This window comes from Phodopus roborovskii, unplaced genomic scaffold, assembly GCF_943737965.1.
Source record: "Phodopus roborovskii unplaced genomic scaffold, PHOROB, whole genome shotgun sequence".
Taxonomy (NCBI): Eukaryota; Metazoa; Chordata; class Mammalia; order Rodentia; family Cricetidae; genus Phodopus; species Phodopus roborovskii.
In genome coordinates, this window is record NW_026126433.1 from 5,646,703 (window position 1) to 5,661,651 (window position 14,949).

Sequence of the window (14,949 nt, forward strand, 5' to 3'; positions counted from 1 at the left end):
TAATTTGATTGCATAGGGAATCCTCACCATGAAACTTTGGGGTGCTGGGGTTTGGCCACCCCTTCTGGGGAGTCAAGGAACTGCAAGCACTCCCGAAGCCCTTGGTGATGTCAAGTGCAGCAGCATGACAGTGGCCCGGCAGCCTTTCACTTCCATCACTTTATATAGATAGTAAAAGACACCTTCCTGTGTGGCCAAGGGCAGCAGCTGCAAAACCACTGGCTTGAATCTACACAATCTGAGTTCACTTCACTGTCACGAAGAATGAAATGAAGACAGAAAGCCCATGCTGAGTTAAAGATGAAAACACTGAAAGAAAGAGGAGACGCTCGACATGTCTGAAGTCTCTAATCCTCGCCTGTAAAACAGAAGACGATTGGCATGGTGATTTTGGAAAGAGGCAGTGCTTTGGTGCCATAATTGGCAGACAGTAAATGATTGATAACCACAGCCAGGAGTTAGCTTTCACTCACACCTCATGCAGTAATGGAGACCAAACCTATGGCTTCATGCATGCTGGGCCAGCACTCTGCCACTCTCCCAAATCCTCAGCCCTACAGTGTCCTTCTAAAGGATATAAAAGTCAAAACACAAATGGAGACTGAAGACATGGCCAGAGGTGAGTGTGTTTAGCCTACTGAAGGCCCTGGGTTCATACACCAGCACCAGTAAAAAAGCAAGATGTCACAACATAAGCACTAAGACTAGTTTACTAACATTTGTTTATTATGGTGCTGACTTCTTTATATGATTGTTCTGCATTTCTCATGAAAGTTAAAATTCCAAGTAGTCCTGAATAACCCCTATCCTCAATGCAGTATATAGACTACAGTTCCTGACTACTCACAGTACCTGTGTACTTGTACCTGCCAGACAAAGAGCTGGGCTGCTCATTACAGTGTTCCAGACCTCCAGTTCTTCTTACTACCCTGTAAATGTCAACAGAGAAGCTGAAAAGCCCACATGGAATTGAGCCACATGAAAAAACAGCCATGGAAGCTTGTGTGCATCAGAGTAAAAATACAGACTATTTATTCATTTCTTTCCACTAGGGAGAACATGCTGTTCTTAGACAAGTGAGTTGTCAGTTGTCAGGAGTTGCTTTTGGAGAATAATCAATGAATTCCTTCTCAAGGGTTGGATATTGAAACCAGGGTCCGTCACCCCGGGAACGCATCAGTCTTCGAACTTCCAGTTCCTTTATCCTGAAACAAAGGAAATAATAAAAGTGTGAGAATGGACACAGAAGCAGGTGCAGCTACTGCAGCAGTCAGCACAGAGGTTCTCAGAGAACAAAACCAGCATAGGACACAGTTACACTGCTCATGGGTCTAAGTCAGCACACCAGACACGCAGCTGACCATCCATGTTCCTGTTCTCAATGGCTAAGATATGGAAGCAACCTAGCAGGTCATTAACAGACGAATGGATAAAGAAAATGTGGTACATGTACACAATGGAATTCTATTCAGTCACAGAAAAATGCAATCATGCCATAGGCAGAGAAACCATGAAGCTGGAGATCATCGTGTCAAGTGATAAAGCCAGACAAGCATGACATGTCTTCTCTCTTATGTGGAATCTAGAGTTCATACATACTGATATATGCAGATATACACAGGACACAAAAGCAGATGGAGAACTACTAGGGGCAAAAAGGGGCCAATGGAAGGGAGGAAGGAGTTCAGGAAGAAAGCAGAAGAGAGGATAAGAGAAGGTAAAGATGAGTAATGTACAAGGAAATACATTTATACAGATGTTATCAGGAAAGTCATTATTTTATACTTCAAAAAAAAAAAAAAAGAAAAAAAGAAAATAATCTGATAATCCCAGCTACAGATTTGATCATTGTACACATTAGTGTCTGGCTCTTATGCACACAGCCACATGGAGACAGACATCTACTAGACATCCACAAAGTCAGGGATTCGTGATTTTGCCCATGTTACTTATGTAGTTAAAGCATCGCTTACATTGATCAATTCTCCCCACAGGCCCTGCTCTGCGGCCCTGTTTTCCCACCATCTCAATGTTAGTACAGTTAGCTACAGAGGACCTGTGAATGTGCCCATATGAGAGTGAGTCCTGTGCTGTAGGGTGATATGTCTGCCCTTGTGAAGGACCCGCTGCCCTCTGCCTATACTGCTGCTATCACTGTTAGGAAAGGGAACTTCTGAAAACATCCTCAACTCAGAGTCCCACTCAGCTGTCATCCTTTGATCTGGGTGATCTTGACTGCACAAGATGCTTTCCCTATGCTTCACCCAAGGCCAATTCTCCATCAACCCTTGACCTTCTGAAATACACATATTAATCTTTTTATGACAAGAATTGTACATTAACCAGCTTTCTAACATTACTTACAAGATTATATACATTTGTAACTATGACCTAAAGACTAAATACAATCCTTCTTTTCCCTATTCTTTTAAATATCATTACATAAAATGTGTAACGATAGTAATTAACGAGAAAGAGTTCATAAATTTGAGAAGGAGTGGGAGGAGTTAAGAGTGAGGAAAGGAAGGGGAATAGAAATGATGTAAATATAGCACTCATGCAGAAAGTTCTTATAAAATAAGATGCAGCCAAAAAAACAAAAACCCAAGGCTGAGGAAATGGCTCAGGCAGCAAAGTGCTGGCTGAAAAGCCATGTAAAATCATCTGGGCTCATATTCCAATGCTGAGGATGTAGAAACAGATCATAGGCTTGCTAGTCAACTGCCAGACTAGTTACTTAACAAGCTCCAGGCCAGTGAGAGACCCTGTCTCAAAATTAAAAAAAAAAAAAAAAAAAAAAAAAAAAAAAATGGTATGCAGAGAGTGAGAATACCTGAGATTGCTCTCTGGCTTCCATAGGCACCCCCCCCCCATGCACACACACAGCTGTACTCATACTTACACACATACCTGCACACAGACACACAACAAGAAAAACAAAATCAGAACCAAACAAAGACAAAAAAACAAAACTAAGGCAATCCCTGGACTGAAAGAAGCACAGTATTCCAGGCACGCATCATGACAGGCAGTTCGTTAGCTGAAAGGCACGGTGCTAGGTAGGGTCTGTATGATGTAACTTAATATTAGACAAGTATTTTCTCTAGGCTCACAGGGTTGCATATGGGTAGTTTATAATGGCTGTATAGGGCAGTTTCTAAGGATGTGGGCCAGAAGGATATATATATCAGAGGTGTGGAGTGCACCAGTCTGTGCACAGAGCAGCTAATTGAAGAGTTCCTTTCCAGGGCAGCAGACACGGCTCAGCTGTTAAGAGCATTGCTGCACTGATGTCTGGTGCCTCACAAAGGCCTGTCAGTCTAGCTCCAGAAGATCAGCTGCCCTCTTGTGACCTCCATGGCCTGCACACACACAGTGAACACATGTACACAGAGACATATCCATAACCATAAGATAAAAAAGAAGAGTGTTCCTTTTGATATGCACTATCATCTCCCCAATCAGCAACACAGTCCTTCCTCCTACCAGGTGAGCCCTCTCCACAGCCTCGCATGCTATCAATCCTTCCCATCCCTTTCTCCTACCGTAAGTCAGCCTTTTCAGATTCAATCTGGAGGACAGCCAGGGTTTTTTCATAATTCTTTTCAGGACAATCAAAGAAAGTTCGGGCAATCCATCTTGATATTGGATGCTAAGGAAACATTTATTTAAAATCAATTATCTTCTGAAGGATGTTTGTTTTTCTGGTTGACTACTGTTTCAAATGACTAAAGCACTATCTGCCAACAGCTTTCACACATTTAAACCATTTTAAACACTAGGTTCACACTATTTTGCTCCCACTTTTGAGATAAGCACCAGGGTAGCAGCATTTGGGCAGTCAGCCTATGTGCTCCCTTCACACTGCACTGAGGGGCTACAGTTCAAGGGCAGGGCAGGGCAGGAAGCAAACCAAATTCTATGGATACAAATGCAAAAGACCTTTCCACTAGACTGCAGAAATAAGCATATTCATAATTTTTAATGAAAAAAGTGCCAAGAATCATTACTTATAAAAAATTAAAAAATACTGTAGGCTAGAAAGATGGCTCAACATTTTAGATCATTTGTTGCTCTTGCAGATGATCTGGGTTCAATTCCCACTTTGTGGCTCATAACTCCTAGTGACTCCACTTCCAGGGGATCTGGCACCCTCTTCTGACCTCCTTGGGTACCAAGGACACATGTGGAGTATGTCATATATTTAGGCAAAAGACTCCACTTCCAGGGGATCTGGCACCCTCTTCTGACCTCCTTGGGTACCAAGGACACATGTGGAGTATGTCATATATTTAGGCAAAATACCCAATCATACAAAATCTAAAGAAGACTTTTTAAGTTAAAAATTACCATCTACTTGATATGGAAAATGGTATCATTTTTGTCTAATTTACCACAACATTAACAAGCTATCCAATTTTAAAGAACTATGCAAACCTTGTAATACTCCCAATGTTCTGGGATGTAGCCTTCTGGGATTTCTGCGAGTTCAGCTTCACCTAGAGAGAGAGAAAATGATGATGGTGCTCAGTTAGCAGTGCCAGTCACCAGCCCCACACCAGCTGTCTCAGAGCAGTCAGCAGCCAGCTTCACATGGTTCTAAGGGCTGCTCCCTCTAATACGCTAAACTCACTGGGGGAAGATCAGTCCCTCATGACAGGTTCTAGCCATCTTCTAAATTTACAACTGGACCTCTAGCATCTCAGCAGAACTTCCCATATTGCTCTTATATAACAAGAAATAATAAAGGACACGCTTTTTATTTTTTGCTCCTCTCTGTACCTACCAGGCAAAATATTCTAAGACTCAAAATAATTCAGCATTTTAAGATACTACTCAGAAGACCTTTTATATGCACATAAAACTTAGAGGCTCCAGGCTCTCTCTCTCTCTCCCCCCCCTTCCTCCCTCCTTCCCTCCCTCTCTCTTCCCCACTGTTACTCTACTTTCCTGACCCAGCTTGACAAAACTGGCTTTGGAAAGGAGATGTAGTGGTTTGGAGAAGAATGCTCTTCTAGGCTCATATACTTGAATACTTAGTCACAAGGTAGCAGAACTGTTTGAAAGGGTTAGAAGGATTAGGAGGCGTGGCCTTATTGGAGGAAGTGTGTCATGGGGGCTGGGCTTTGCGGTTCCAAAAGTCCACACCAGACCCAGTTTCTCTTCCTGCTTATGGATCAGGATATAGCTCTCAGCTACTGCTCCAGCACCATGCCTGCCACCGTGCCCCCACTATAATAATGGGAACTGTAAGCAAGTCTCCAATTCAGTGCTTTCTTTTTTAAGAGTTGGCATGGTCATGGTATCTCTTCACAGCAATAGAGCAGTGACTAAGACAAGGGAGAGAAGGAAGATAAGGCTTGAGAAGCCTCCACCTCTGTAGAAATGTCCCCACAGGCGCACATGCTATTTTAGAGGTCCCAGAGCTTTTAGGAGGTGGGACCTGGAGGGAGGAATCAGTGACTAGAAGCAGCCTTCAAAGGTCAAGACCACCTGATTCCAGCAAGCTTTCTCTTGCTTCCTGGTACCCTCCTACTCCAGCATCCATCTCATGGCCGAACAATGTCTCTCTGAAACCATGGCAAAATGCACCTTCCTTCCTTATACTGTCTATGTCAGATTGTTGGTCACAGCTATGTAAATGTTTCATAATTTCCTTTTTAAAAATGTTGTGTATATGTTTACAAATGTTATTGTTTCATGGAGTGAAGCCTAGATGAGGGACTTACCAATAAATATGTTCACCAGTGTTATGCCAATTACAACTGGAATCCCAGTCAACAAAATGTAGAATCTCTATGAAGAAAAACAAAAACGTTTCTCATGATCATTCCTACTTTTCCCACCAAAATTATCCTCATTCAATTTCCTTAATACTCTTACTAAAAACAAACATGTCAATTTAGGAAACAGAATTACTGATTTCTGCCACATTCCTCTGCTTTAGTTTTTTTTTTTTTTGGTTTGTTTGTTTGTTTGTTTGTTTTTCAAGACAGGGTTTCTCTGTATTGTTTTGGAACCTGTCCTGTCCTTGAATTACGTCTGTAGATCAGACTGGCCTTGAACTCACTGAGATTTACCTGCCACTGCCTCCCAAGTGCTGGGATTAAAGGCATGCACCACCATTAAACACAACTATTTAGTACAGTACAATATATGTGAAATGACTTTGACTTCTTGCTTAAAGCAACACAATAAAGAAAATTCTGTATTGGAACAAAGTATGAAAATAACAGCATTTTAGCCAGTGAATGTCACTGGAGTTGGTCATGGTAAGAAAAGAGGGCTCTCCTTGGGTGTGATAGCACACATGTGGGAATCCAGCAGTCAGGAGGAAGAGGCAGGAGGATCAGGAGTTAAAAGTCAGCCTTGCTTGGCTACATAGCAAGTTTGAGGCCAGTCTGGGATAACAAAAGGTCCTGTTATCCTGAGAGGGCTAAGGAGAGGCAGTGAGAGCAATGGGAGGGAGTGGCCAGAGCTCTGTTGATGAGAAATAGCAGAGTCCAAACAACCCTCCATTTTTAAGCCTCTGGATGGTACTCTTTTAGTCCATGAGATAGACAAGTAGCATTCTAAATAAGCAGATTATTTGCACAACTGCTAAATTAAGAATGTCACCTTAAAACCAGTCCTCAAATAGCATAAATTTAAAAAAAAAAAAAATCACATTCAATACAAATCTTCCAGTGGATCTTTTGCTAATTCACAACTGTCTTTGTGATACAAATAACAAGCTGACTGGCTCAGCTTTTAAGTTCTGAAAACCTTCAGTTTTTCATGGTGCTGGGAATGGATGGTAGGACCTGAGGCAGACATGCACTGGGCAGCCGTTACCCACCTGATGCTGCAGGTCATTTTTATAGTTCAGGAAGAAGCACACATTCGACTTCAGACCCCATAATCCTGAACAGAAGGAATGGCTGGCACCTGACCTGCAGTCAGCATGAACTCTTGTTTGAAAAAAGGGTTCTAACAGTTAAAAATTCAGGAGAGATGGCACAGCCGTTAAAGACTAGGCTCACAACCAAAAATATAAAAAAATTCAGTAGTAAATCAAGAACTTACTACACAATCTCAGTATCTCCTGGGGGAATAGTAATTTTAAAATGAAAACCATCTCCTAAATAGGAATATCCTGCCCCCCCCACACAAACATTTTGTAGTCAGTAACATGTTCAACTCACCAGTAACCTCAAAAAGCGACTGTCATAAAATGAAGAGGGCTTGATGACAAACAGTCTCTTGCCATGGTTCCCACTGTGCCGCACAGGAGCTGGAAATGTGAGACTGTTTAACAGGGCTCATGCAGGGGGTGGGCAGAGAAGACCATGGGACACTATGAGTAAATGTGCTTTGCTTGCACATCAGAATGAGTAGGTCAAGTTTCGAGACTGGCATGCTGTTCTCAAAGATAGCTGCTGCATTGTTTGCTTGTATTTTTAGGAGTAATAGGTGAAGCCCAGTCTTCACACATGTGGTTACGTGTTCCACAGTTAGAGTGCTGCTCACTTCAATTCCTGTAGCAACATCGAGCAATCCCTTCAGTGTACCTTAGAAGCAGGCAGGGAAGGCAGCTGCTCCTGACAAGCTTTGTTTCCCTGACAATAAACAAACACGCTAAAGCTACCTACAAACAAAGGTGAAGGATGCCTTGTAGCACAAGAAAGTGGAAGGCAGGAAGGTGCTGCAACACAGATGGACAGGACTGGGCAGTATCTATTCCAATCTCCAGCAGAAACCTGAGTATTGCAGACTACACACTCTATCTCGTGTGGTGTGTGTGTGTGTGTGTGTGTGTGTGTGTGTGTGTGTGTGTGTGGTGTGCTCTGGGATAAACTCGGGACCTTGCATATGCTAAATACAAATCACACTACTAACACTACAGAAGTGACAAGATTAAGAGACCCTGACATGTCTTCGCAAACCCTTTTAAAAGTTACCATTATAGAAGAAAGTCATCTGAATAATACCATAAATCATTCACTATTCACTAAGGACTGAAACGCTTATCTGTGTGCAGGTCCAAGATGAGTACAGACCCAGTGGGGGAAAAACAGTGGACAAGGGCTAGAAAGTCCACTTTGGGTAGCAAAGGGAAGGAACATAGCCAGCAGTAGAGAACGGGCCCAGAGGAAGAGCCAGTTCAGAGAGGCCAGTGGAGGGAGCAGAGAAGCACTGCTCACTTAGGGAAGAAGTTGGTTGTGGTGCTGGCTACTTTTATGTCAACTGGACACAAGCTAGAGTCATTGGAGAGGAGGAAGCCTCAAGTGAGAAAATGTCTCCATAAGACTGGGCTGTAGGTAAGCCTGTAGGTCATTTTCTTTTAGTGATTTATGGGGGAGGGCCATGCTTGGGCTGGTGGTCCTGAGTTCTATAAGAAAGCAGGCTGAGCCATATTGGGAGATGGGTGGCAGTGAGTGGAGAGGGGGCTAGGATAGGGAGAAAGGGAGGAGAGGAAAGCAGGTGAGACTAGAAAGATTGAGTCAGGGGAGGAATAGATGAGAGAGAGAGAGAGAGAGAGAGAGAGAGAGAGAGAGAGAGAGAGAGAGAGCGAGAGAGAGAGCATAAAAGAGGGAGCCATTATAGGTTTGAAGAGAAAACCGACTCTAGAGAAATGTCCAGAGACCTACAAGACTGACCCCAACTAACAATATGAGCAACAGTAGAAACCCTACTATAAAAGCCCTTCCCTGATAATGAAATTGATGACTAATTTATCTACCATCATTGAGCCCTCATCTAGTAGCTGATGGAAACAGAAGCAGACACCCACAGCTAAACACTGAGCCGAACTGGGATCCAGATGCAAAGAGGGAGGACAAGACCAGGCTACAGAAACCCACAGAGACAGCTGACCTGAACAAGGAGGAGCTAATGGGCCCCCAAACTGATAGTTGGGAATCCAGCATTGGACTGACTCAGACCCCCTGAACATGGGTCTCAGAAGGCCTGAGAAGTCTAAGGGACCTCAGACAGTGGAACCAGGATGATTCCCTGGTGCACAAAGGGACTTTGGGAGAACATTCCCCATGGAGGGATACTCCCTTAATCTAGAGGCAGGAGGGAGGGCCTAGTCCCTACTCCAAATGACTTGACAGATGTAGATGACCCCTCCTGGAAGGCATCACCCTACATGTCGAGTGCGGGGGGGGGGGGGCATAGAAGGGTGGGAGAGAGGGAGGGAGGGAAGGAGAGGGAACTGGGATCGATATATAAAATAAGAAAAATAAATAAATAGATAAACAAAACCCACCTGACTTTATATAAAAATTACCTCAGGAAAAAAAAAAAAAAAAAAGAAAGGAAGGAAGGAAGGAAGAAAAAAAAATACACAGGCTGAGCACCCTCCATGGTCTCTGCATCAGTTCTTGCCTCCAGGTAGGTTCCTGCCCTGATTGAGTTCCTGTCCTGGCCTCCTCCAGTGATAGACTACAATGTGGAAGTGTAAACCAATAAAACCCTTCTTCTCCAACTTGTTTTTGGTCATGATGTTTCATCACAGCAACAGAAACCCTAACTAAGACAAATTGGTACCAGAACAGGGAGTATTGCTGTGTCAGACCTGATCATGTTGTTTTGGGGAGGACTGTGAAAGGACTTTGGAACTGTGGACTGGAGTCCATTGTATACTCAGAGCTCAGTGAGCTGTTCTGTAGGCGCTGGGCAGATAAAAATGTTCAGAGCAGTAAGGTTGATGGAAACATGGCTTGTACAGTTTCAGAGGGAAGCAATGACTCTACAGGGCCTCTTGTGTGAAGAAGCTGAGGTATCTGGTCAGCTGCTGCTGAAGAATTGCCTGAGATTAACAACAGACCAGAACCACTGAAGTAAAACCTTTGCTTTGCTGGGACAATGGATGCTGGCCAGCTTGGGCTGAAGAACCGGCCGTGACTAGGAAGACAGCAGCAGCATCCCAATTCTTCTCAGAAGTATTTCCTCAGGGTCAGCACATGGAAACTGTGTTCCAGAGCAACCAAAGTTGTACCTCTTGCTGGGTGTATGGGTCACCCAGGTATAACTGGTTTAGAAGGCATGAAGGGGGCATGGAGAGCAGCTGAGGCCTGGTACTGTGTGGTAAGGCTGCAATTGCTGAAGAGCCCACCAGAAGCTACTGGTGAAAGTGCAGCCCAGGCACGTAAGTGACCCCAGCATTTTAGAGATGCTAGTACAGGATGAACACCAAGAATAGCCACAATGGCAGAATGGAGCCAGTGGGAGCCTAGAATATAAGCTATGTACACTGCAAAGGGCAGAGCCAGAGAAGAGACAGACCCAAGCCCTTTGCAGGAACCCAGCAGACTATAAGTCCCAAACATTGGACATTAAGTTACTTATACAATTGGAGTTCAGTTTTGCTTTGTTAGATTGTGACTGTACCCTGATTCTTCCCTGCTGAAGTAAGAAGGTACCTTATTTTTTATTTCACAGGAAGCCACATTGATCGATTTTGAATTTTAAACAACTTTGGATTTTAAAAGAGACTGGCTATTTTTAAAAGACTGAATTTATAAGTGTTTGAATTTTTAAAGATTGTGTGACCTTTAAAATTTGGAAATCTGGCACTAGGGAAATGTCCAGAGATTTACAAAGATGACCCCAACTAACTAATCTGAGCAATAGTGGAGAGGCTACCTTAAATGTCCTTCCCTGATAATGAGATCGATAACTACCTTATATGCTATACCAGAGCCCTCATCTAGTAGTTGATGGAAGCAGAAGAAGACACCTACAGCTAAACACTGTGCTAAACTCCTGGAATCCAGTTGCAGAGAGGGAGGAGTGATGAGCAAAGGGGTCAAGACCAGGCTGGAGAAACCCAGAGAGACAGCTGATCTGAACAAGGGGGAGCTCCCCCAGACTGATAGGTGGGAAACCAGCATAGGACTGACCCAGCCCCCTGAATGTGGTTATAGTTGGGAGTACTGAGAAGTCTATGGGGCCTCTGGTAGTGGATCAGTATTTATCCCTAGTATATGAATGGACTTTGAGAGCTCATTCCACATAGAGGGATACTCCCTCAGCCTAAACACACGGGGGAGGGTCTAGGCCCTGCTCCAAATGATATGACTTTGAAGATACCCTCCCTGGGGAGCAGAAAGCGGATGGGATGGGGGCTGGTGGGGGGGCGGGGGGACAGGGGAAGATGGGAGGGTGAGGGAATTGGGATTAACATGTAAAACAAGCTTGTTTTAAATTTAAATAAAAAAGTATAAAAAGTTGGAATGTTTACAATTTAATGTTGATATTAAAGTATGATCTTGGGGAAAAACAAGAATGGAAAGGCTATGGCTTAACAGAGATGTGTTTGCATGTTAAGTTGGCAAAGGGTCAATTGTGCTGGTTAGTTTTATGTCAACTCAATACAAGCTAAAGTTATATGAAAAGGAGGGAACCTCAATTGAGGAAATGCCTCACTAAGATCTAGCTATGCCCAGCCCATTGTGGGTGGTGCTATCCCTGGACTGGTGCTCCTAGGCTCCCTAAGAAAGCAGGCTGAGCAAGCCAGTAAGCAGCACCCCTCTATGGCTTCTATATCAGCTTCTGCCTCCAGGTTCCCACACAGTAGAAGGAGAACTGCTTCCCACAAGTTGTCATCTGACCTCTCTATATACAGACACTTAGGTTTTGTGTCCAGGTCCTCCTCCTCCACCCCAATCAGGTGCTGACCACCTTTGGCCCAACTCTCTTAACACCTAGGTCTTCCAAAAGCCCCACATCCAGACACCAAAAAACCCACCTACTTCTGCCAGTTTCCCTTGTTAAAATGATACTTATATTCATTTTACAGACATTCCTTGTCTGAGTTCACAGTACTTTGTGTTCATATATCTATGACACATTAGCTCTAGAATGGAAAGGAGTTCAGTGTTTTCCATTCATAAGCTGTATGAGCCTGTGGCAAAGTATGATGGGGAGTATGTAGTATAACAAACTACTTATCTTCTAGAGGCCAGGAAGCAGAGAGAGGAAGAGGAGGAGCTGGTGCCCCAAATATTCCCTTCAAGGGCACAACTTCAATGACAAGAAGATCTTAGATTGGAATTGCACCTCTCTGATGCTCAATCCAGCTACTTGGAAGATTGGGGGCAAGAACATGACAGATTCAGTGCTGTGGAACAATCTTTGTACACTATAAAAATATTATTCTCATTGGCTAATAAAGAGCTGGTTGGCCAATAGCTGAGCAGGAAGAGATGGGGCAGGAGAGTAAGACTAGGAGGACACTGGGAGAAAGTACAGAGTCTGAGAGTTGCCAGACACAGAGGAAGCAGGACATGTACAAAATGAGGTAAGGATCCATGAGTCATGTGGCAGCAAGCAAATAAATAGAAACAGGTTAATTTAAGTTATAAGAGCTAGCTAATAACAAGTGTAAAGCCAAGCTTTCATAATAATAAGTCTCTGTGTCAGTTATTTGGAAACTGTCAGCTGGGAAAGAAAAGTCTGCCTACAATTCAAAGCCAGCTTGTAATGCAGAGTGTATTCAAGACCAGCCTGGGCAACTTAGCCAGGCTCTGTCTCAAATTTTCATATAGAGAAAGGAAAAAGAGGGCTTAGGGATGCAACCCACGGGAAAGAACTCAGCTGACGAGCATATGCAAAGGCTTGTATTTCATCAGCAGTACCAAAGAAACAAATAAATAAATGCTGTGTGTATTTTATAATTTGTTTTGGAAAGACTAATGCCTGGGTACAGATGCATAGTGTATGAGTGCAAAATGCATGGATACAGGTGCATGGTGCTAGAAACGTTTCCTACTCAACACTTCACAGCTCTGTGATGTCAACAATGATCATCTTCTAGATGAGGAAATGAAGAGCAGGACCAAGTAAGTGCCTTCCACTTTAGCTTCCAAGAGATGTTGACTCAAGGTCACAGAGCTTCTAAATTCTGCAAGCAGGATTGAATCTAGGCAGTCCAGTGACAGGAAAAAAAAAAAAAAACAAGATGGGGGCAGGGCTTAACAATCTTTCTAGGATAATCAAGGAAATGGTGGAAGAGATGAAAACTTTCAGGAGACATGGTATGCCTATGAAAGCGGTGATACAGAGAAACAATCACTATCCGGAACAAGCGGCTAGTAGACATCCCATGCTTTCATTAGAAAGGACATTGACTCCCTAGGATCCTCTCAAAATTGCAGGAGTGGGGAATAGTACAGAAAGAGGGAAAAATGGTTTGCACAAAGATTTTACTAAGTTTGCATGAAGTTTAAATTCCTGCTGGAAAATTTAAAAGCACCCATCTTTTCGATAATATTCCAGAAGGTCCCCTTGCATATTGGATATTTAGAGAGTGGATATTTTTGGTTTTAGGGTAAAATTTTCATTTCTTTGTACTGCACAAGGAAAATAAACTGTATCTCTGACCAAGAGGATTAACTGATTTAACACTTAAAATGGTGCCTGGCTCTTAACAGACAGATGCTCAGTAAACATTGGTCACCATTATTGCTAATGTAATAGAGTGGTGCATTATTTTTAATATTAATTACGTCGGTTTTCACTTTTGTAAAAGTGAGGGAATAACATTGCATTTACTTTCCAGAGCCTCTGGAGAGAGAAAATAAATGGAATTCTAAAGCTATGTTTACCGGGTCAGGTTCCTAGGCCCTCACTATGACTGTCCTCAGACCTGAACTCTTTAGTCCTCTTAGGCTCCTTTCTAAGATAGAAGTGGTCCTCAACTTTCCAATTGCTGAGACATTCTAATGCAATTCCTCATGTTATGACGACCCCAATCATAAAATTATTTTTGTTGCTATTCCATAATTGTAATTTTGCTAGTTATAAATCATAATGTAAACATCTGGTTTTTTCCGATGGTCTTAGGAGACCCCTGTGAAACCTGGGGTCGTGACCCACCCACAGGTTGAGAACCACTGCAAGATAGTAAAGTTACAACTGCATTAACATACAACTGATACAATTTGGGCTGAACTCATCATCACACACTCATTAACACTACAGTATTTTTTCAAAAAACAAACATTTTCGTGGACTTCTAAAACGTCGTGAGCTGCACGGGCAGTTACTACTGTGCCTAATGGGGCTGTCACCAGGAGCCTTTTTCCACTCGTGCCTATGAACATCACTTCGGTGGGCTTCTCAGCAACTTCCTATCTGCGGGTTAGAAGCGGCTGCAGTGCCACCTATCCAGACTGGGGCCGGAGGGTGGGAAGTTCGGACCTCCAGGGTAGCACTTGACCAGACCTTGTCTCAATAACAATGTGTTGCCCTTGGAGACGCGGGCCGCAGCTCCAGGCCAGTCTAGCCGGCAGCAAGTGAGAAGCAGCACCAGGCACAGTGAGCGACAGCGTGCTTCACAAACGCTAAAACAGGGCCGTCGATTTCTGCAGCAGCTCCTCACACAGCCAGCGCCGCGCGTCCTCTAGGAACCCCAGGCCAACTTTGTCCCTGCTCCCTCCCTCAGCGGCCCCCAAGGTCACCTGGGAACAGCCCTCCCACCCCTCGCCCGCGTCTCCAAGGCCTGCACCCACCGACAGCCTTCGGAAAGGTCCGCGTGAGGAAACTTCCCGCTCCGAGTCTAGAGCCAGCACCGCGGCCAGACAGCACTGTCAGCGCGGAGACCGAAGCCCGCTGCAGCAGGCTCATAGCCGCCATGGCTTCTCCTGGCAGGGGAGGAAGTGTAGTGAGCAACGGGAGCCGGGAGGGACAATCTACCTGTGACGGCGAAAGCTAGAGGTGGCCATGTTGAGTAAGGGCAGCGGCGGGTTCCTGTTCGCTTCAAATGTAGGAGCTCGCGGACAGAAGTGACGACATCGTAGGTGGGGAGTGCGAAGAGAGCCGCTAGAGGCTCCATGATGGATTAAGGGTGGGTGGAGGGGGGTGAAAGCAGTGAGAGCGGCCATGTTTAATAAGGGCAAAGCCCGTTCTTGCTTGCTTCACTAGTCGGCACGCAACACCGGAAGTGACACTGTGGGCCCC

At 44.1% G+C, this 14,949-nt stretch overlaps 1 protein-coding gene across 1 annotated transcript; it reads right to left on the minus strand.

Moving 5' to 3' along the window:
* Positions 1–1,009: 1,009 nt before the first annotated feature.
* On the minus strand, positions 1,010–14,660 carry Ndufb5 (NADH:ubiquinone oxidoreductase subunit B5). Its single transcript, XM_051185843.1, has 6 exons — positions 14,502–14,660; positions 7,185–7,273; positions 5,730–5,796; positions 4,438–4,499; positions 3,546–3,652; positions 1,010–1,205 (listed from the first exon to the last, which is right to left on the minus strand). Exons 1-6 carry the CDS (start codon positions 14,623–14,625, stop codon positions 1,085–1,087), a joined length of 570 nt encoding a protein of 189 aa, XP_051041800.1. The 5' UTR covers positions 14,626–14,660; the 3' UTR covers positions 1,010–1,084.
* Between the last annotated feature and the right edge of the window lie 289 nt (positions 14,661–14,949).